Raw genomic sequence first — 20,704 nt, 5'->3', positions numbered from 1 at the left:
CCGTGAATTGCTTGGTACGCATGACACCAGTGCATGCAATGTTCTCTTGAAATTCTTGGCAGCCGGGTATACCATCATTCTTATGTTCTCGTCCTAAGTACATCTGTCTCGAGAGTACAGTTGATGGCAAACGTTCACGGCCCTCGAAGACAGTTCTGAAAGCAAGCACCGCCTTTCAAAAGTTACACTTCAATATTGGCTGAGCATGTGTGCATGACTCATGAGGAATCACAGAGATAGACAGTACTTGCTGGTGCGAAATATATTCAGGCAGGAAAAAAAACCCCTGCCACTCACCATTTCTCTAGTTCAGAAGCTACTGCAGCTAATCTTACAATTATGGTCAGCTAGCCGCAACAACCTGGTTCCAACAAAAATTACTGTTCGAATCCTCATGCTAAATAAATCGAAAGTATTTGCAAAGGGTTTATAAACATGCACACAACTTTGGTTTCTTGAACTTGGCATGCACTATTATTACGGCATCAATATTGCACTTCTGTGTCTGCTCTCGTATCAGCCAGCACACTCTATGAGCGACTTAACGGTGGCATGAACCTCTGTTTGCAGCTATGTCACCAAGGTGCATCGGGACACCGTAGTCTACGAAGAGATGTCCAAGACTGACGTCCCGTCAGGGCCCATAAATGACTGAGGCCAGGGTGAGCTGCTCGCATCAGGACTGCTTTCGTTCGGCTCGGCGAGTTGTCTAGGAGCCAAACGTTCAAGACGTCGAACCAACATCCCCGAACTGCTGTTGAGTGTCCTTCCAAAGATCCCAGCAAGGCCGGGAAAATTTGCTTCCTCACAGCCAGTATTTTGGAGAGGACGCTGCCGGTGTTGACTCCACTCGAGGACCAAGTGGTTTTACGACTGTGTTTTTTATAGTGCACGGACTGTGAAGCCTGTGTTGGGGCTACTCCCGAAATCGTACTTATGTAGACAAACTGGAAATGTGGTAGCAACTGATATGGAAATCGAAATGAAGAATAATCTTTCCCTGTTGCGAAGAACGTGACAAAAACTAGGGCAAAAGAGAAGAGGGAGACTTGCACTGCTGTGAAGAATCATCTACCTCATGAAGGCTCTCCCCATTGTGAAAGAAAAATAATGCTGAACGTGAACAACACCAGCTGAAGGTTGTCATTAAGTACGGCTAAACACCTGTTGTGGATCTAGGCTGATATATATAATAGTATGTATGTGGGTGAGTAATGCGCAAAAGTGAGGGGGGGGGGGGTGGCTTTTGTACATAGTAGCACCGAAATCGACTTTTGGTGTAAACTGCTAGTCTTTCCATGTGTCCATATAAGACTTTTTTCCCAGTGCAAGGAGGACTAGGACTTGTTTTTAGATTATTACACTGCAAGTTTACAGTGCAAAAAAGGGATCAAAGCAAAGAGAGAGAAAAAAAAGAAACAGACACAGATTGCGCTGAATAACAATATGTGTACATTGCAACTGGTGCAAGAATTTTGTAACCCACTGAATGAACATTTTGTTGCGAAAGTCAGCCTTGTCTGTGTTTGCCCTTATATGTTGTTTTTGCCGTAACAAATGATGTGTATGTTTTATTACCTACCTTGTACGCAACACCACAAGACGCAGAGTTATGTGATATTGCTTCATTGCTACACACAGTACAATTTTTTATGTGTACAGAAATGGTGTGTGAAGCTCGGTGGGCCTTTCATAGCTGGCCCATTTTATATACAGATGCGCAGCTCAAAACATTTTATTTGTCACGGCTCACCCAAAACTTGTTGACAAGGTGTTGATTGGGTTCGTAAAAAAAACAAAAAAATGTTTTAGTCATTGTGGTGATAGCTTACCGTATTTTCCAGTCTATAAGTCACACTTTTGTATAAGTCGCACCCCCTTCAAAACGAGTTTTTCAAAAAAAAAAAAAATACGTATATAAGTCACACCAGTGTATAAGACCTACCGGTGTACAAAACACACTTGTTAATCAGGCAAACTCATAGAGGATCAGTTCGTTAGAAAGTGTGGTGAAAGTACATGGTTGTGGCGGCTGCCGCCTCCGAACGCATCCCCCGGTAAGCAGTGTTAGACGCGTGCATCTACTGTCCAAAGTCTAGACAGAACTTCTCAAAAATGGTTTGTTGATACACACAGATGGTATGTACTTACAGACGGTGTTTAGGCAAAACCGTCGAAGCCTTCTTCCTCCGACTCGCTAACAAATAATTCATTCATTTAGACCATAGAGCGGTGTCTCTTGACGTGCGCTCACATCACGCAGCACACAGGCACCTTTTCGAGCACGGACCATGCGCTGCCGCCACCAACCAGATTTATTTCATACATAAGTAACACCAGTGGATAAGACGCACCGACGAAAATTTCAGAAAAAAACTGTGACTTATACACCGGAAAATACGGTAGTTAAAAATGGCATCACTGCAATATCAGAGATGGGAAAGAATATTTCTTTGCTATGAATGAGACAAATGTTGTGGGAATGTGCTTAAAAACAAAAACATCTATTTACTATTTTAATAGTAATGAAAGTGAGTCACTGGTGGTGCCAGTTATACAATGCACGGATTCTATGCACACGCACTTCTCTTAACTACTCATACGTTATATAATGTCAGTTAGTTTAGCCACTAATATACCACACTAAACCCAGATGGAATAAAGTGAGGAAAGTAAGCGCACATTTTAATAACCGAATCAAAGTTCTACACACCCAAACTATACCCAGTGCAGAATTCCGAGTTTTGTCTCCCACAAAAGAGCCGGTACAAGTTGATTGCAGGGCCAATACTTGCGGTGAATGTTCCATACCAGCTATGCAGTATGTAGTTTCTCGCATTCAAAATGAATGCTTTCCATACAAACAAAGCTCAAAACTCCTTTCCTGGGCTGTGAGGCATGCCGCAGTGGGCTGCTATAGAATAATTTAGGCAGCCCGCAAATTTTTAACGGGCACCAAAATTTCGCAACATAATTGTTTTTGTTCTCGCCCTCCATCAGGGAAATGGATGCCACACCAGTAATCAAAACACACAACTTCGTGCTCAGCAGCACAATGCCTTAGCAGCTAATCCAAACTAAAGGGCACCTGCTATTACCTTGTAAGACCTAAGCTACATCTTCCTGAACATGCATCCTGAACATGGCAATTTGTGAAGCTGACCATGCAAAATCAAATATGTGACACAATGTTGCAATTTAGGTGTACAGAGAAAAGCTATTAACAAACTTTGCCACTGTAGCTAAGCTGCATTGGAATGTGCCTACAGTTGGAAGAAATCGTGCGATTTGTCTGTGCTGGTTTATATTTTTGTTTTTTTGTGTTTACATTCCATTTGCCTATGACTGCAATGACGCACTCTCTTGTTCTACTTAAAATAAATCTTTTTGGGGAAGTTTGGATGTTGAGCTGCATCTGTACTGAGTCCATCAACATTTGTTTGCACTTTGCACGATCTGTGTTGCTCTCTTTAACTAACAACGTGCCTGCTTTTATACTTCATGTGAACAGCGTTGCTCTTGAACTTCAAAAATAAAGAGCAAATGGATGAATGTGTCATTAAATGCAGCACCGATTTCAGATGCTTTTAACTAGAAAGTGGCTCCAATAAAACAGTTTTGAGTTAGGCTGTGTCTAGACTGCCATCCGACGGTACTATACCGGCTATACTATTCCACTATACCGACGTCCACCGGCGTTTTGTAAAGAAATATGCCTCGTCTGGCATTGTATTGCTCCACATAACCTAAACTAAGTTTACATGACGTAACGCACACAAAGCAATAATGTAAAACACCAAAAAGTAACCTCAGCCATGAAAATTATAGCTCAATTTAAAAGGGAAAAAAAGAAAAAGGCAAGAGCCGGTCTCGAACCACTGTCCTTGGAACTAAGAAACTAAGAAGATACCACTACACCAGAACGACAGACGCTTTGGGCGGTGCTGGACTAGTCCTAAATGTTCGAATGTAGTCAGACGGCACTCTAGCCATGCCTGCAGCGGTCAGCTAGAGTGCCGTCGGACGGCACTCTAGACACTGCGTTTCAGTCAAACTCTGGTCGTCAAAAACGTTATGACGATTCAGGAATCAATACTCAGCGCAGACTGGGTTATGCAGACTTCTAATGTGCAGGTACTGTAGGCTATTTAGAGCAGCTTAGCTGCAGTCTGTTTAGATGGCAAGCTAGTGATTAAAATCGGCCAGCTTTTAATATAAACTTTACTCTGTCCTCCCACCCTTAGCTGTATTTCCAATGCATCTATCATTACCTGCATGGCCGAGGGTGCTAAAGAGACACTGATGTGCAAAAAAAAGTTGGCCGATACCGGTAGATTAGAGTGTCGTGAACACAAATGTACCACCCGCGGCAGTAGTAGCTGCCTATTAACGCAGATATAATACCAAGAAGGTGAAAGCAGGTATAGCCGCCCCACACACTTTCTCACACCACAATTTGTTTCATCGCAGATCTTGAGCAGTCAGGCAGGATTGGTAGAGCTTGCTAAGCATTTTTCTGAGATAAATACCAAGGCAGAGACATGTCAACAGAACTTTTGCTTGTCATGTGCTCGTCAATACACCGATCCCAGCTAGCAAACACTATAAAAGAGAATGCCTAAGTACGGAAGGTAGGCTTCATTTTAGCTTCGAGATCGTCGAGATGTTTCGCCTTGTGTACGAGCACAATTAAAACGTGCAGGCATGCGGATGAACATGAGAACCTATCATACCTACTTACCACTAGCATAAATATACGCAACAACCAGTGGAAAAATTAGAGCACATTAGCACAATCAGCTTAAAACAAAATGGCCAACGACTGCGTTTAGCGAAGGCATGTGTACTTTCCATAGCTGCTAGAACCTACTCCGAACCAGGAATGCAGTTGTTGTGTTATATCTGGAAATTTACAGTATGCAAAGTGATACCTTCGGCCTTAGCGAGTGTGCCAATAATGTGCAGAATCGATAACATAACATGCAGATGTATATATATCGACGACATCGACGTATAATATATTGATGATGACATGCAGAATTGGTGATAACGTGCAGAATCGAAGGGATCAGCTCACAGGCCTCGCTTTGTGTCCGGTAGACGGCAGAGTTAAGCGAACTCACGGCGACACTCCGTAGAACAAGGCATTTGCTTGCATTTTTTCTATCGAACAGCAGTTCCAGTGCACAACATAGCTTTGTCTTCACTTGTCATGGGGTTGAGAAAGTTAATGAATGTACCCTATAGACTACATGATGAGAGTGTGCTATAAGATAATTAATGTTGGGTCGTCATTCACGTAAGCAAAGCTAACCCCAAAGTTCACCGGCGAAAATGAGTACTTACCTCGCAACAAAGGCAAACCGAATTAGCAAGCGAGGACAAAGCGTGCAAGACCCTGTTTGTTCAATACATCCAGCTACACTCATCAAAAATGGTCGGCGAAATTTAACTGCACCTCCAATAAACCACAACCTTTCATGCGAATATTGTTCTGTTTTCTATCTGCATGAGTTGCAACACAAAAACATTTTACTCACTTTTGGTCATTTTCAAGTGATTGTGGCACAGCGGTTGGCACCGACAAAGAACACGTGCAAACGCGACACAAATAAATCTGAAGTGAAGGCGAAGAACGCGCGTAGCACCTGTGGCCTTGCAGCTCAGCGAAAGCCAATTTCCATAGCCGCTCATATATGCTGGATGAAATCGAAACCGTTACCACGTTGACACCGAAAACACGATGTTGCACCCAAGTTTTCGGGCACGGGATATCATGGCGGTCATATATCTCACGGCTCAATTCGGGCTCTGCGGCGCAGGACGGCGCTGATAAACGATTTTGGCATAATAAGGGCGGTTCGACGCACGATGGCACAAGTAAACAAGTTTGGCGTTCAATGGCGCAAATGGCGCAGCTGTTCCACCCCTGCATTGTGGAAAATGCCGACGATCGAGTAAAATTGAACATGGGGCCCTGGCTTGCTGCGAGCACTTTGTGGCATGCTTTTGCAACGCGACAAAAAAATGTAAGAGAAACAGGAGAGAGAAATGCCAGCTTTAAATTAATTCAGCAAAAAAGGCATTGCTGATCGTCAAACAAAAGCCGAAGGAGCTGCGAAACGAACAATATTTCAGTGAAAGCTAACAGTTGTATTCAGAATTCAGTGTCCCTTCAAGAATCATGCGGAGCAAATAAGCTGGACTTATTTGTTGTTTAGTACTTATTAACGAGCCATGAAGACAAAATACAAGTTTCATTCGTTAAAAAGAGTGCTTTGTTCTGATAACGACGACAACAATTTTATCGCAAATTTCTGCAAACAAATAATGGAGATGAAGCAATGGCGACTCCCGAGCCAGTTTCTGGCGATTTCTCTGCGACGTTACAGAATCTTGTCTGGGCGATTGCCCTCCCCTGACCAAAGCCACAACTAAGAAACACGACTGGGCAATTGTAATGGGGTGTCAAGTTCTGTTTGATAACGCACTGATAACTATGTATTTAGTGCTGGATCATATTGTATCACTCATGTCCATATAACGTCCCTGTAGCGCAATCTTTGAAAGGTTTTCAATACATTCTTTTTTGTTAAAAAAAAAAACCGTCCTTCGTGGCTGGTACGTAGCTGAGTACCAAAGGTTAGTTCTTCCAAATCGAACCAGATTGTTTTTTTATTTTCATAGCCTCTTTATAAGAATCATGCTAAGCAAACGTATGCGCCTTGTACAGAACTCAAGGCCACAATAAACTGGCTCTTGATTCCTTGACTTTTCCTTCCTTTTCTGACACGCTGCGCATGCGCAAGGTGGGGCCTTCACATGTTGCGGCGGAGATCTAAGTACTGTAGGGCCCGACGGACGGGGGAAGACACCCGACCACGGGATACAGTGTCTGTGTAAACACCGCTACAAACATCCACCGCGATCGTCGCGTGTTACGTGAGACGGCTGAGGAGTTTGGCCAAAACATGGTTGCGCCTAGACGGGCCGTTTCTCACGAATGCTCGCGGCCGTCGTCGGTTTGCGAAGTCTCGCTTGCGGCGCAGTTTTACTTTCGACAAGTGCCGCGCACGGCTCGCCGAAATACTTCGCCTGCGCTGCGCCCAGAGAGGTAAGTTTGTTCAGCTTGAAGGCGTGAGCACTTTCAAAAAAGTACAAAGTTAATTAGAAAAAATGCATCCATTAATTCAAAGCTGAACTGCCAAAAAAGGCTATCGCAACTACGTTTTCCTTCGTCTCGCCGACTAGGAAAAAGAAAAAAAGAAACAGCACGTTTAGATTTGCATGGTAGATTTATCACGCGCTGTGGGTTGTTATTAGAGCTTTAGTGCATCGCACGCACCTTCTCGGAAAAGCGATTTATTAGATGACATTAGAGATGAAAAACTTTGTCCTGCGCGTCCACAAGTGCAACAGACGTAAGGCAAAAGTGAGACAAACGTGGGAATATCTACCCCGAGTGATTCAGTGTTGAAATGAGGCGGCACGCGATGGTTTAGCGCGGCCGCTTGGCTGACAGATCGCATGTCGGGAGACTCCGACGAGGCAGAAATGCGACCGAGTCGTCTGGGGGCTCGTCGGAGGACCCGACACTCAATCCACTCGAGCCAAGCACAAGAGGGTGGATAAAGAACGAGCTAATACAAAAACACACTTGCATGCCTGGGGGCGTGCAAGCACAGACGCTGACCGGCGGCCGAGACGTTGGACGTTGACTTTTTCGCGGCAGCCACCATGCCTAGCCGTACGCGGTTTCGGCGTATCGTAAGTGTATCCGTTTTTGCTGATCAATTGCAAACTCGCTCGACACGTCGCGGCTGCTGCACTAAGACGTTTTCACTGTACACTGACGACATTACTGCACAAAAGACAGAGACCGCTACTTAATTTAGCATCTCTGGGCTACCCACGACGGCCGTGCTTTAGATAAGAATCAAGCAAAGTATTCGAGGAGGTTCTAGCCCAGGTGAAAACAGTTCTGCTAGCGCATGCCGTCGCTACGTCAACTCCGCCTACCCACCCAGTCGCCGTTCGTCGATTTTAGGGTTGCATGGCTCTGAAGCATGCTTCTTAGATGTTGGCGTTCAGATAAAGATGAAATCTGCCCAATCCTGCTGCATGTCGTCTTGTAAATATGTGATACTGGATACATTACCAACATGGAACTGTTGCACGCAAACAAAAGCAGACAGCGCACAATTTTTAAACCGAGGCGGAAACGGAAACGGTAGTTTTTGACTGTGCGATTTCTGCCAACATTGTCGAAAAAGTCTCCTCCACAGTGTGACTGGTGTAACTTTCGTAAAAATTTTGCGTGTAAATCAAAATAAAATAATGATACAGCCTAAATGGTTTGCGTTACCTTAAGCATAGTTGTGGCAGAGTCCGTCATTGACGGACTCTGGTTTGTGGCAAGAAAACACGATAATAAATGCTTAGAAATATTTGTCGTCCTTGCCTTCCGAAAAATCTTTGGATTCTCAGGACAAATACAGTGAAACGTATAGATGTTATGGTCTTATTATTTAAACAATCATGAAAAAGAAATAGTTCGTCATGGATATCACCAAGCCAAACCAAACATAGGAGGGGAAATGTATATCGCCAAGCAACACTGAACAACAAAAAAGGGAAACAAACAAGAAAAACATGGCTGTGTTGCGTTTCGTCGTCTGTCGAAAAACTCTTGTCTTAACGTGAGCACGAGGTTTCAACTGTAGTATAACAACCAAAGCAGTTCAGGAAATAGGTAGTAGTTGGTACGGTGTTGCCGTTAAGCGTTACTGTCCATACTTTCGACGATAAATTTGCGCTTGGCAACAATTCCGCCGTCCAATGTCGCAATGTTCTTACCTTGCCAACCTACTTTCAGTTTCAAGGATATCCACCTAATGACGGGCCTGCAACAAAGCTTTGCTGGTTTGCGAAATTCAGCGATCTCAAAGATTTGGCAGAAGGCATCTGTACCACTGTACTTGCAGAGCCCCAGTCGGCGAGTTTTTCGCAATAAGAGTGAGATGAGAGAGAAGCAGCTTTATTTACGGAACACAAACTGAATCATATGGGAGGCAGGCAGCTGGTGCGCGGTTTTGTAACGCGTCTTGACAACTGGTGAGACCGTCGACTCGACATCGACAGAAACTTCGAGGACAGGTAGGCCAACTTATCGGCCGTATTTTCATCAGTTCATTAATTGTTTGTTTATACTAATTAACTGCAAAACCAGTGCGCAGTGCTTGCAAAAAGAGAGTGAGAGAGTACGCCACATGCTTACCCGGCAGCTGCAGTTGAGTCAGCGTGATTCGCGCGTTGCTCAAATGAACAATCCCGTTGAAGGAGTTGCGATATTTTCTTGTTAGGCAGCCGGGAGGCCAGCTTTGTGGGCCAGTTCGATATAATCGTAAACTTGTGTGATTGCCAATATTATTGCCCCGAATATGAACATGCGTCCTGTAGACACGCAAGCTGGCTCTCCACAAAATTGCTTGGTCACTTGAAGATTCCGCGCCTTTGTGCGGCTGAACCGTGAGCAAGTTTCGCGTTTGTTTCTCTACTTTTAGCGCCACCGAGCAGAAAGGGATCCAGTAAACGAGCAGGTACACGCTCGCACCCACGTACGTTAATTATATGAAGAACTGAACGATAAGAGAATAAAATTTAGAGTAAAGTATAAATCGGTTTGACGGAGAAAAAAAAATTAATCCGGGATCCTCAAATCCCAGCGGAAACAACGAGTTGTGTTCTTGTTTACCTCACTTTATAATAATAAAAAATGGGATATAGTGGGAAAAATGTGAGATCAAGGTAGATGCATTTCGTCCTTGTTTTGTTTGTACCTACGTGTTATCGCGACCACCAGAAGCCTCAGTAGTAACCATAAAAGTTATCATGAATGATTAAAATGTACTGACAATAATTTGCTAATCGTAATTGGTGCGTGTTGGTAATAATAGGATATTGGAGCCTGGCGGCGAGTATGCTCGCCTGTATATGTAACAAAAATAATAATCAATCAATCGATCAATCAATCAATCAATAATTTATTTGCTTGCGCAGGAACAGCAGAAGGGCGTCTGTGTTGGCGCACGGAAACAAAAACACGTGAGACATGGATCTCGCAAATGAATAATATACGGCGATATTAGTGGTTACACAGAAAGCAAACTACACATTTTGATATAAACACGAACACATACCCACATACGAACACATACTCGCTCGAACGTGGGTGTTTGTAAGTGTTTCTCGAACCAACATGGCGGCGCCATCGTTTTTCGTTGAAATCGCAGAGGTATATATAGAACCATATATGTAGTACGCGTGGCATGTTGTGCACGTGGCGAACTGCGGCAGCAGTTTTTGTGGTTTCATTTTACCCCTCATTATTTTTCTGACGCCATTCAACACGTATGTCGGCTGTAACGCAGCCCTAGCGAATTTCCTCACGAAGCAACCGTACCGTATTTTAGCGCGTATAACCCGCCTCTGTATATAATCCGCACCCCCACTTTCAGCCCACCTGAAAAGAAAAATCCTCGCGTATTGCCCCCGCATTTGATACAGGAAAGGCTGCATCAAAGCTACTGCTCAAGCAACACATCACATACTATGTAGAGAGAAAAAGCGTATGTTTAGAATACACTGACTTAAAATTCAGTTGTTAGACTGCGCTCGTCCTTGTTTTTTTCTTCATTGTCCTTGTACGTTTTGCGCAAATAGGAAGGCTTAGTCAGTGTTACTGCGTAGGAGCTTCACGGCACAATGCGCATTGCCGTGAAGCTGCACTGCAAGAAAAACCCCGCGTATTATCCGCACTCCTACTTTGCCACTGAAAATTTCGCATTTTTGGTGTGGCTTATACGAGCGAAAATACGGTAATTTACGTGCTATAGCGGTACGTGCGGTTGCAAAAAAAAAAGAGTCGCAATTTTCGTTCCAGGGACGAGTGCACCCAAACAATATATAATAATCCAATCACCGCTGGAAATGTGCTCTAATTGAGGTATATAAAAATTTGATTAAGCCAGATGCAACTTTCTGGCTCATTGCAGATGTTTCAAAAGTGATCATTCTGGATGTTTTCAGTGTATAATTCAAAGCATATTCGCACCGTTAATACTGAAGTCCAAAGCTTGCTTTGCGCGCGGTTTCAAGTTTGGCGTGTTATTCCACCAGATTCCAGGGCCACGGAAACGATCCCGTTTTAATCTATTTACAGTATTTTTCGATAACACATTATACAAATCTAGAGTCAATACTCGATCTAACGAAATTCGATCTTACGGTTTTTCCGATCTAACGAACAGAGCCGGATTCACTCCCCCACTCCTCCCCCCCAAGGTGCCTATACGGCTCAATGCTTTTACGAACTCGAACTAGCGAAATAGATTCAGCGCCATTCCCGACTTAACGTGGTACAGTCGAGCCCACCTATAACGACCCCACTTAAAACGAACTTTCGCTTATAACGAACAAAACGCGCGTAACCGTCAAAATATACGTTATTTCAATGGCATAAAATCCCACGTACAACGAACGTCTTTGAGCTCTTCCGATCGGTTACAGCGAACGGCCGGCGACGCGATGTACGTTGAAATGACGGCCTCTGCCCAGCTCTGCCGGCGCAGGTCGCTTACCCGAACCTCCTCGCTGGCAAAACGGGCAAATCTGGATTTTCCCGACTTTTCTGCCCAGGCAATGGCTGGCTACATCGCTTCAAGGTACGGCACGGCATTGTTTTCAAGTTGATTGTCGGCGAGGCGGCGTCCGCAAGCGTGGCTTGAAAAAAACGGAGAAGTTATTTCAAGCTATGCGGAGTGCGGCGTCTACAACGCAGATGAAACTGCGTTATTTTACCAGATGTTGCCGGATAAAACGCACGCTATGAAAGGCGACACATGCACTGGCGGGAAGCATAGCAAAGTCACAGCTCTTCTGTGCACTAACATGGATGGCAGCGACCGCCGCGTGCCCTTCGTCATCGGAAAGTCGAAAAAGCCGCGTTGCTTAAGGAGATATATGTGCCCGTGCGCTACAGGCACAACGGTAAGGCTTGGATGGTGCACGATTTGTTAGTGGATTGGCTGAGCGAGTTCGACCGTGGCATGCAGAGGCAAGGCAGGCGCTCTGGATGGATAACTGCACTGCACACCACGTGCAAACTTCCCTGACGGCAGTGATCGTGCTTTTCCTGCCACTCAATACCGCTTCGAAAGTGCAGCCGCTTGATTTGGGAATAATACGTAGGCGCCGCGTTGTGGAGCGCTTGGTTAGTAGCTGTTGACCGCCCGGCAGCCAACTTGCCGCTTCGAAGTTCGCTGTATTCAGCTGTATAGATAATGAAGGCTGCCTGGTCGGAGGTGACAGCCACTTGCGTGCGGAATTGTTTCAGCAAGGCCGGCTTCGTTAACCTGAAGCCGAGCCTAATGCTTCCGATGGTCAGTCTGGCGGCGATTTGTGGCAGCGAGTCATCGACTCCGACATGGTGGCCATGACCTCGGCTGGGACGACTTCGTTTGTGCCGGTGAAGATGCTGACACTGCGTGACCGTGCACGGACGAGGGTATCGTTAATGAAGTGGGGAGGAATCGTTGGTGTTAATCGTTAATGCAGCAATATGCAGAAGAATCGGACGCGAACGACGACGAAGCTTCTGAGCCTCCGCCTGTAAGCGCGCCTGTTTCAATAGGCTACATAGAGGACCTTAAAGGAGTACTGACACGAAATTTCAAAGCTGAGATAACTATGTAAAACGCTTCCTTTTTATCAGGAAATATCTCCCAGCAAGTTTCAACAGCAACCGTTCAGCGAAACATATTTAAAATCCATTTTAATCTTCGCCCGCACGAGAAAGCCCAGAGCGGGCCGACGTGACATCATCTGCTACGTGCCCCAAACTGCCGACGTCGGGGCTCCCGTGACGAAGCCGACGCGCTGGCTGTGGTTGGCGCGCGCTGCTCGGGCGTGTGTACACGTCATGGTTTTGGGACTGACGCCATGCTGCCCGGCCCTGTGGGGACGGCGAAAACCTCGGCCGGTCTGGGCGCGCGCGTGCGCTCGCTCGCGCGCGCTTCCAGAGAGGCAGCGATACGGCAAGAATGGTGACGTCATGTTATACATGCTGTCATGGCGGCCGCTCAGCGTTTTTCAGTCGAAACCGAAACTGGCACGAATAAACGACGCCGTAAATGAATGTTTACGCTGCGCTCGACCGTCTAATCTGTCATTCTATGATTAGTGGGCTGGTAGGCACGCATAGCAGCGAAAAAAACGTAACATAAAAATTTCGTGTCAGTACTCCTTTAAACAACTTGTATACGCCAAGGGCCTCGGCGAAGATCACGCGGATGCTCTAAATAAACTGCAGACCGCCCTAATCAAGCCTGCACTGCAGAAACAAACAGCCATCACGGGCTTGTTTGGGAAAAAAATGTGTATTTTCTCGCCTGTCACTCAAGCGGGTACTAGCCGCAACCAAAGGAGCAACAACAATAACAACAACATACACGCCACAAAACGACGTTCAGCTGGCCCCCTACTTTTTTAACTTCCTTTCACGTTGCGAGACAATTTTGTCCCTGTTATCTACGCACGTGAGTCCGGAGACGGGTTGAAAGGGGCGAAATTATACGCAATTAGCTATGAGATAACGTTTATTGCCATTTATGGCGTCAACAGATTGTCCCCGCTCGGTGCGCATGGAGGCATAAAAATGGCAAGAACGTATTTTTATGATATCTGTTCCGCTGAGTCTCAGAAATAAAACTTCGCACTGTAAATATTCAGAAAGAAATGAAGTGGGAAAAATATGCGCTCCGTGTGGGATCCGAACTCGCCATGTTCGTATAAGAGTCTGATCCGTTACCAATTAACTAAGCTGCTATGGCAGCTGGTGTTGATGCATTACCCTCATTTTCCTTATATAACGGACAATACTCAAAAGCTCCTATCGTTGATGTGACACCATGCCATTTCGTCACTTCCAGATGGTGAAAAGAAAGCTAGAAAAAAAAAATGCGTTAGAAGTAATTTCTGACCGTGACCTCTTCGTATTTTTTTCGACCCAAGGAACACCTTAATTATACGCTCATACCTGTTGGTCGTGTTTCCGATAACCACGCGCCCTGGCGCAAGTATCGGCGCCTAAATGATAGTTATCTTCACCACATGATTGTGGTATTCAAAAGAATGACGAACTATTCCCCTCAATCCCCTGTCAATTTCTGGCATCTCGATCACACTGCAGGTCACTGCTCTTACACGGCCACTCGATGAAAGGGACCCCCCCCCCCCCCCCCCCCCTTTCATCGAGCGGCTGTGGCTCTTATCTCATCGCTCTAATTATCGGCCTTCGTGCGGTCTGCGGCCGCCCCTCGCTTTTCACTGTGTTAGTCGTCCCGGCGACCGTCTACTTCGTTGTTTGAGGTTGGCGGTCTTTGTTGCCCCTTTGTGACTCTACCATAACCCATGTCTACTACCCCAATTTGCGGCATGTTCGCGTCTGTTTAAGCTCTCCCAAGTCCGTTTCCAAGGTGTTCTACAAGACTGTTGTCTGCCGTAGGTGAGTCGGGGTGCGCACTCTTTTTAGAGCGGAGCTGTCATAGGCTAGTGTCCGAGCAAAACTGCGCGCGTCGACAAGGTGTGTCGAAAAAAAGTCGCGTCGACAAAATTTTATCTTGTGGCAAGGCAAAGTTTCTGGTGATTTCTTTGTAGCTCTCCATCTAATGCAGGTATATTAAAAAAAAAAAACACGCTGAAATTGGCCGCTGGAACGACCTCTCATTATGCCGAGTTTCACTTACTTGTCGTAATTAGTTACTTCACAAAGAAGTTGTAAACTGAACAGGATTCCCGTCTGATTTCAATACATGGCCGTCTGTATACGGAGGGAGTACATGGTTACAGAAAACGGGTGCATCTCTTGTTTTATCGAAACTGTCTCGAAACAAATTGCACGACAATTTGCCGCTAAGACGACTCTAACATTACGCTGAGAGAGAGACAAACGTTTTGTTCAGCCTTTAAGGAGGGCGTGATGACCGGCGTACCGGTGACCGCACGATCATCTACTTTTAGTGGTTACGCAGAAACTCTAGGACGCAGTTCACAGGGAAGGTGTTAATCTTGTGAAATTCCCGTCTGCTTTCTGTACACGAGCTTCTACGGGAGGTAAATGGACGGCCCCATGGATGGCCCCACGCTAGGCTGAAACTCTACACCTTACGAGTTTAATTCGGCTAATTACCCAGGAAATATGCTCAACCGCCAATTATGGACGACGTGTTTGTTTCGTGCACTCCTTGGGCTGCGCCCAGCTTCTCTAGTCGTCTTTCGTCACAGAATGGAAAGGCACTGAAGTTCTTATATACATGCATACACGGGGGCGGAGGTGGCAGGGGAACAAACGCAAGGTTGCCCATCACGCGTAACAGTTTGCAGTACAAACTACATCTTGCTGTCCGCGTCATCCCCTAATCCGAGTTTGGTCTGAATCACTTCGGCCTGAGTCATTTGGCTTGAGTCAGTAACCATTCGACAGACGCGTTCATTCACTCCCAAAGAATGTATCCGGGGAACTTTTTCCTTGCTTTAAGCACCGACCATGCACCATCCTTTACATTTTGCACGCGAATAACTTTCGTCTATGCACGTCCGTCTCAGTGCAACTGTTCGCAAGAATCGTTTACCGCTACCCGCCAGGTGCGTTGCAGTGGAGCGCTACAGTGAAAGGTCAGACCGAACGAAGCATACAGGGCTCATTATAGCGTTCCTTCGTTAGTGACAATCTGGATACAACTGCACTCCCTCCTGTGGATCAGGATCATTCACGGAGGAGTAGCCGGTCTGCACCCGCTCGTAACAGCACTGTGAGCAGCCGCTGCATACCCAGCAGTAGCGCCTGTTTCTTGCAACCGTCGAAGCCAGGGCTGGAAAGGATAGAGTTGAACTGCGGTGAGTGAGAGAGAGAGAGAGAGAGAGAAAACATTTATTGAGCTGTGAAGGTAGGAGTGAATGCTCAGTTCAGGAAGCCATGTGTTGACAACGCCGTCGTAGCCCCGGTCACAAGGAGTGCTTGGTCCTCCAGGCTACCGCTAGTCAACAGTACCTCCCACTGCTCAGGGGAAAGGGGAAGGGGTGGTAGGTCGGGGTTTTCCTTGCAGTCCACAATGATATGGCGGAGCGTACCTAACTGACTGCAGAATTTGCATTCGGCTGCGCACTGTGTCAGGAACAACAAATGCATTCTTACGGGGTGTACGAAAGGGCATGTTTGAATTTGTCTCAGCGTAATTTCTTCACTTTCGATAAGTGATGTGTGCGGGCTCGGGAGTGGATGTCTTGTCGTCCTGTAATACTGGGCGATTTCTTGATAGGTAAGGCGAGGTGTGGGGGCTGCCGAAATCTCAGTAGCTCGGTGGGCCAGATCTCGAGCCTGTTGATGGGCGAAATTGTTACCCGTCAATAAGGAGTGTGCAGGGGTCCACACGATGTTGACTTCGTGTTTTCGGTGATGTCTCTGGAGCTCCCGGAGCGCCGTGGGAGCTACCCGTCCCGACAAACAACTCCGGCAAGCTTCTTGGGAGTCTGTTATCACAGTCCTTGCAGGGCATTTGGTGATGGCTAGGGCGATGGCCAGTTCTTCTGCTTCCCTCGTGGAGGGCGTCCGGAGTGACGCGCAGGTTATCAGGGCACTCTTGTTTGTTGCAACAGCCACCATGGTCTGGTTGTCGTCGTAGCAGGCTGCATTGGTATAGGCCACTTCGGAACGGCAGCCATAAATTCGTTCATGCGCTTGGCTTCGGGCTTCCCGTCGGCCTTAATGGACGTCCGTATGCAGGTTTTTTGGAAGAGGCCGAATTGAAATGTGCTGCATGGCGCCAGACGTCTGGTTGATACTAGATTAGTCTGTTCTGGGCAAGGCCACTTTATGTGGCGAAGTACTGTACGTCCAGCTTGTGTTTGCGCCAGATGTCCTTCAATAAGCGCTTCTATGGTTTTGTAAAGCCCCATTTGAAGTAGTTTTGTTGTGGACGGGCTTACAGGTAAACCGAGTGCCTGAGGGCTTTGGTTATGAGGCGGTTGATTTTGTCGACGTCTGCTTTGGCTAAAACGAGGTAGGGTGCGACGTAGTTTAGTCGGGATATAACAAATGCTTGAACTAAGCGCATTGTGTCCTGCTCTTTCATGCCTCGATGCCTGTTGGTGATACGGCGAATCATTTGGGTAACTTGATCTGTGACTTTAGATACTGCGGATTGTATCGTAATTCTTGGTATTAGCTTGAATAGTGAGCCCGAGAAGTTTCAGGGAAGCGCTCGGGTTGAATCGGGTAGCCATCTAGAGCTACCGAAATATCTTCAATTTGTTGATTTGATCGTCTTTTTCTGATTACTATCAGTTCGGACTTCTGGGGTGAGCACTGCAGGCCGCTTACGTGGGCATATTCGCTGACTGTTTCTGCTGCGAGTTGCAGTGTCTCCTACAGCCCCACCATTGAGTCCGTGCCTGTCCAAAGGGTGATATCATCTGCGTATAAGGCATGTCGTAGGTTGGGTATCTCCACTAGCTTCTCTGGCAAACCCAGGAAGGCGATGTTGAAGGGAAGAAGGGATAACACCGACCCTTGAGGTGTTTTGATTTGATGTCGCCGAGTTTGAGGATTGCCCGTAGGCCCGTGAAAAAGTCGGCAATGTATCCGTATGCCCATTTTCCACTGCCAATTTGGTTGAGGTTGCCGAGAATTGCTGCATGCGTCACGTCATTGAACGCCCCCTTTAGGTCTAGCGCGAGGATGGCCCGTATACGGAGTGAGACGCGGCAGGCGTAATTATTTCTTCCTTTATTTGTAGGATGACGTCTTGGGTGCTCAGGTTTCGGCGAAAGCCGAACAAAGTGTCCGGAATTTGGTTGGTATCTTCGAGGTGTTGCTGTAGTATTTTGAGTATAATTCGTTCTAATATCTTCCCAACACATGAGGTCAGGGAAATAGGTCGTAGGTTTTCGATGTGTGGTGATCTGCCTGGTTTTGGAATGAAGCCGACCTCCGCCGCGTCTTACTGGTAAGGTACCCTGCCGGTTCACCAAAACTCGTTGAGGCGTGTGAGCAGGGTTGTCAGTGCATCATCCCCAAGGTTGGCTAGCATCTTGTACGTTATCTGATCCGGGCCAGGAGCGCTGTGTTTCTTACGCTCCTCCAATGCTGCTTTGAGTTCATATAACTGAATGTCACGGTCGAGGTGCTCGTTGGAATTTCCTGTGTAGGGAGGGGAGAGGTGCCACTGAGGACTTCCGCTTGTAAATACTTGTTTGTAGGTCCTGGATGAATTGCTCCGATGTGCCGGGATATGCGTGAAGGTTACGGGAGCTGTTTGACTCCCCTTTGCTTTTGATAGGGTCAATGAGGTGGCGGAGCAAGTGCCATGCCTTGCGGGTGGTTAATGTCCCTTCAAACTGTCACGGTTGCCTGCAGTGACTTCTGTTCGTACGCTGAGAAAGACAAGTATGGTAGCGGTTACGCAAGAAACGTATTCTTTGAGCGCACCGATGGCCTATAGCTTTTCCGCGATGTTGATCTGTCGTCGGAAGCGACAGCTGTCTTCCGGACCGGGCACTGACGTGGCTGCAGCACACCGCAGATTGTCGGAAACCATGAGACTGTCACTGGGCGCTCGTTATCGCCGGCCAGAAAAGCTCGCGGCGGACCTTCGATATCGGCTCCCTCGGGATTCATTATCTTCGCCCTCACCGGCCGCGATTATTTCCGCTCTAGTTGTTTGCCGTGCTCGCTTTATTGCGTTCGACGGCCGCGAAGCCTGGAACAGGGGCACCGCGTCGCGAAGAAGATTGGTTTCGGGTCGTAAACGGCTTCCCTGGCTATTCGGACGCAAGGGCGCTTTGTGCGGACCTTCGGTGCCGGCGTGTTTAATGCAGAGGGCTGACTGGCACGCTCCGACTTGGAACGCAGCCGACACGGTGAGCACTTCGCTTCATGCCGCTCGCTTGTTTAGCCGAGGACAGTGACCTTCGCATGGATGTGGTATTGTAAGCCGTGCTGCCGCATGCGCGTGCTAACGATAACACGGTTACTAGCTTTTATAACAAGCTGAACACCGTAATGGTTTAACAAGATAGCTGTAACACCTCGACTATGAGATACACTATGTTGACTGGCGTATAGAATGTACCGCTTAGACGAGCGCATGGTCACTGATGTGGCAATAAGTGACCGCCGAAGTTGCTCCGTGGTGGCTGGGATTCGAACCTGGGACCACGGACGCATGCAGCGGGGTTTTACGTCACAAATTTCATAATGTTGGGCGGTTTACGCGCCAACGTTATACCTTGGGTATATGAGGCCCACGTTGGTGAAAGGCTTACGGGTCAATTGAATTTGATCTCGACACAGGGACGTTTTTCGCCCCCCAACAGAAGAACGGCCGCCGCGGCTGGAACGGAACCAGTTTAGGCTTGTGCTGCATAGCAGCTCAGGTACTTTGCGTCGCTTGTCCCCTTGAGTCTTTCGGGGGGCGAGATAGGCTCTTTCGAGCAATCGACGTGCGGCCGCTATTAAATTCGCAGAGCACAACCCTGAGCAACGTAGGGCGAAATGTGGCGGATGTTTAACGCTGCATGTGAACTCTTATTTAGCCAGGCCCGGCATCTTTACACACTTTCCGTCGCCTGCCCTGGCTTGCTCGTTTATTTTGTCTCTGTTGCGACGTTGAAGTGAACGTGCAGCATCATTGTCGCGAAAGGGTTTGATGGGTGACCAGGATCGCACAAAAGTAGCCATCGCAAGGAGCGTCGGAAACGGGGCACTTAAGATCTCTTCCGGGTTACGTCATGACGCCGGGCAACGAACGAGCCAGGCTCCAGAGTTGCAGAGTGCCTCCACACCTAGATGTATCAATTGTATATCGGTATCTTAAAAGCTGTGAGGAGTGGCCCCGGCGACATGGCGTGCACCTGAGGGGACGTTGGAAGCAGCTGGCATTCCTTGTTTTCGTGACATCTGGACCCCACCCCTTTTTTTTTATACATTTAGTGCGTTATGCCTCAACGTGACGAAGGAAGATGTGTTAAGGAAACGTGCAACGCGAAATGAATAACTCGAGTGCGTGGAGCAGAAGCACGTGACAAAATCGAGGGAAGACAACGCAATCATCATCATCACAACCACCATGATTGCCATCATCATAATCATCATCATCACCAACAGCAGCAACAAAGATCTACGACGTACCCATGCGTTCTCTGGCGATGACGGGGTTCTATTTCCTTTGTGGGCACGCGTATAGGCGTCTCCTAGTCAGCACAGCCAAGCGACGCATGGCGCCATCTAGGGGCGTCTTTGAAACTATGTCCACGTGCATGTGGCCCTCAATTTAAGCGCTCAGAACGGCTATTTCTGTTCAATATTTTTCTACACCGTGGTTTCCAACCATTGCATGCAGGTCCGTTTTGGCTGTTATTTATTTCAATTCGGGTGGTTTTGTATGCTTTAGGTACGTTTATGCTGTGATACAACCCTCATAAGCAAGCCCAGGTGACGGCTCGCTGTACTGACTAGGAAACGCATACACGACGGACACACAGTGAGCCGGCAGTTCGGATGGTTATACTTCAAACTTTTCATCGTCACCCCTTTTCATTCAGCCACATGAAGCGTTTCAACCAATGATGGATTGACTGATTGATCAAT

The 20,704-nt window shown here is 47.0% G+C and overlaps 3 protein-coding genes across 14 annotated transcripts in view; 2 read left to right on the top strand and 1 right to left on the bottom strand.

Moving 5' to 3' along the window:
* The window catches only part of LOC144163341 (proton-coupled folate transporter-like), a 38,819-nt gene extending 35,255 nt beyond the window's left edge, over positions 1–3,564 (top strand). For all 7 annotated transcript variants that reach the window (XM_077694285.1, XM_077694281.1, XM_077694284.1 and 4 more), the window contains exon 7: positions 571–3,564. In XM_077694285.1, the coding sequence (XP_077550411.1) occupies positions 571–655 (85 nt within the window). In that variant the 3' untranslated portion in view covers positions 656–3,564. The remainder of the gene's footprint in view (positions 1–570) is intronic.
* The window catches only part of Cln3 (CLN3 lysosomal/endosomal transmembrane protein, battenin), a 60,555-nt gene extending 52,356 nt beyond the window's left edge, over positions 1–8,199 (bottom strand). The window contains exon 1 of one of the 2 annotated variants that reach the window (XM_077694295.1): positions 8,024–8,199. The gene's annotated coding sequence lies outside the window, so the exon portion shown is untranslated. The remainder of the gene's footprint in view (positions 1–8,023) is intronic. The other variant, XM_077694292.1, reaches the window with a different exon arrangement.
* LOC144163340 (putative peptidoglycan muropeptide transporter SLC46) overlaps positions 6,842–20,704 on the top strand; it is a 47,568-nt gene continuing 33,705 nt past the window's right edge. Inside the window, exon 1 of one of the 5 annotated variants that reach the window (XM_077694277.1) lies at positions 6,842–7,114. In XM_077694277.1, the coding sequence (XP_077550403.1) occupies positions 7,004–7,114 (111 nt within the window). In that variant the 5' untranslated portion in view covers positions 6,842–7,003. Of the gene's footprint in view, positions 7,115–7,722; positions 7,768–8,644; positions 9,157–14,406; positions 14,564–18,743; positions 18,976–20,704 lie in introns of those variants that run through there. The other 4 variants (XM_077694278.1, XM_077694279.1, XM_077694280.1 and 1 more) reach the window with 4 other exon arrangements.

Source organism: Haemaphysalis longicornis, unplaced genomic scaffold, assembly GCF_048455015.1.
Source record: "Haemaphysalis longicornis isolate Haplotype H1 unplaced genomic scaffold, Haemaphysalis longicornis Haplotype H1 scaffold_12, whole genome shotgun sequence".
In the NCBI taxonomy this organism is placed as follows: Eukaryota; Metazoa; Arthropoda; class Arachnida; order Ixodida; family Ixodidae; genus Haemaphysalis; species Haemaphysalis longicornis.
The sequence above is the reverse complement of the archived record's forward strand: the minus strand, read 5'-3'. Positions and strand labels throughout refer to the sequence as shown.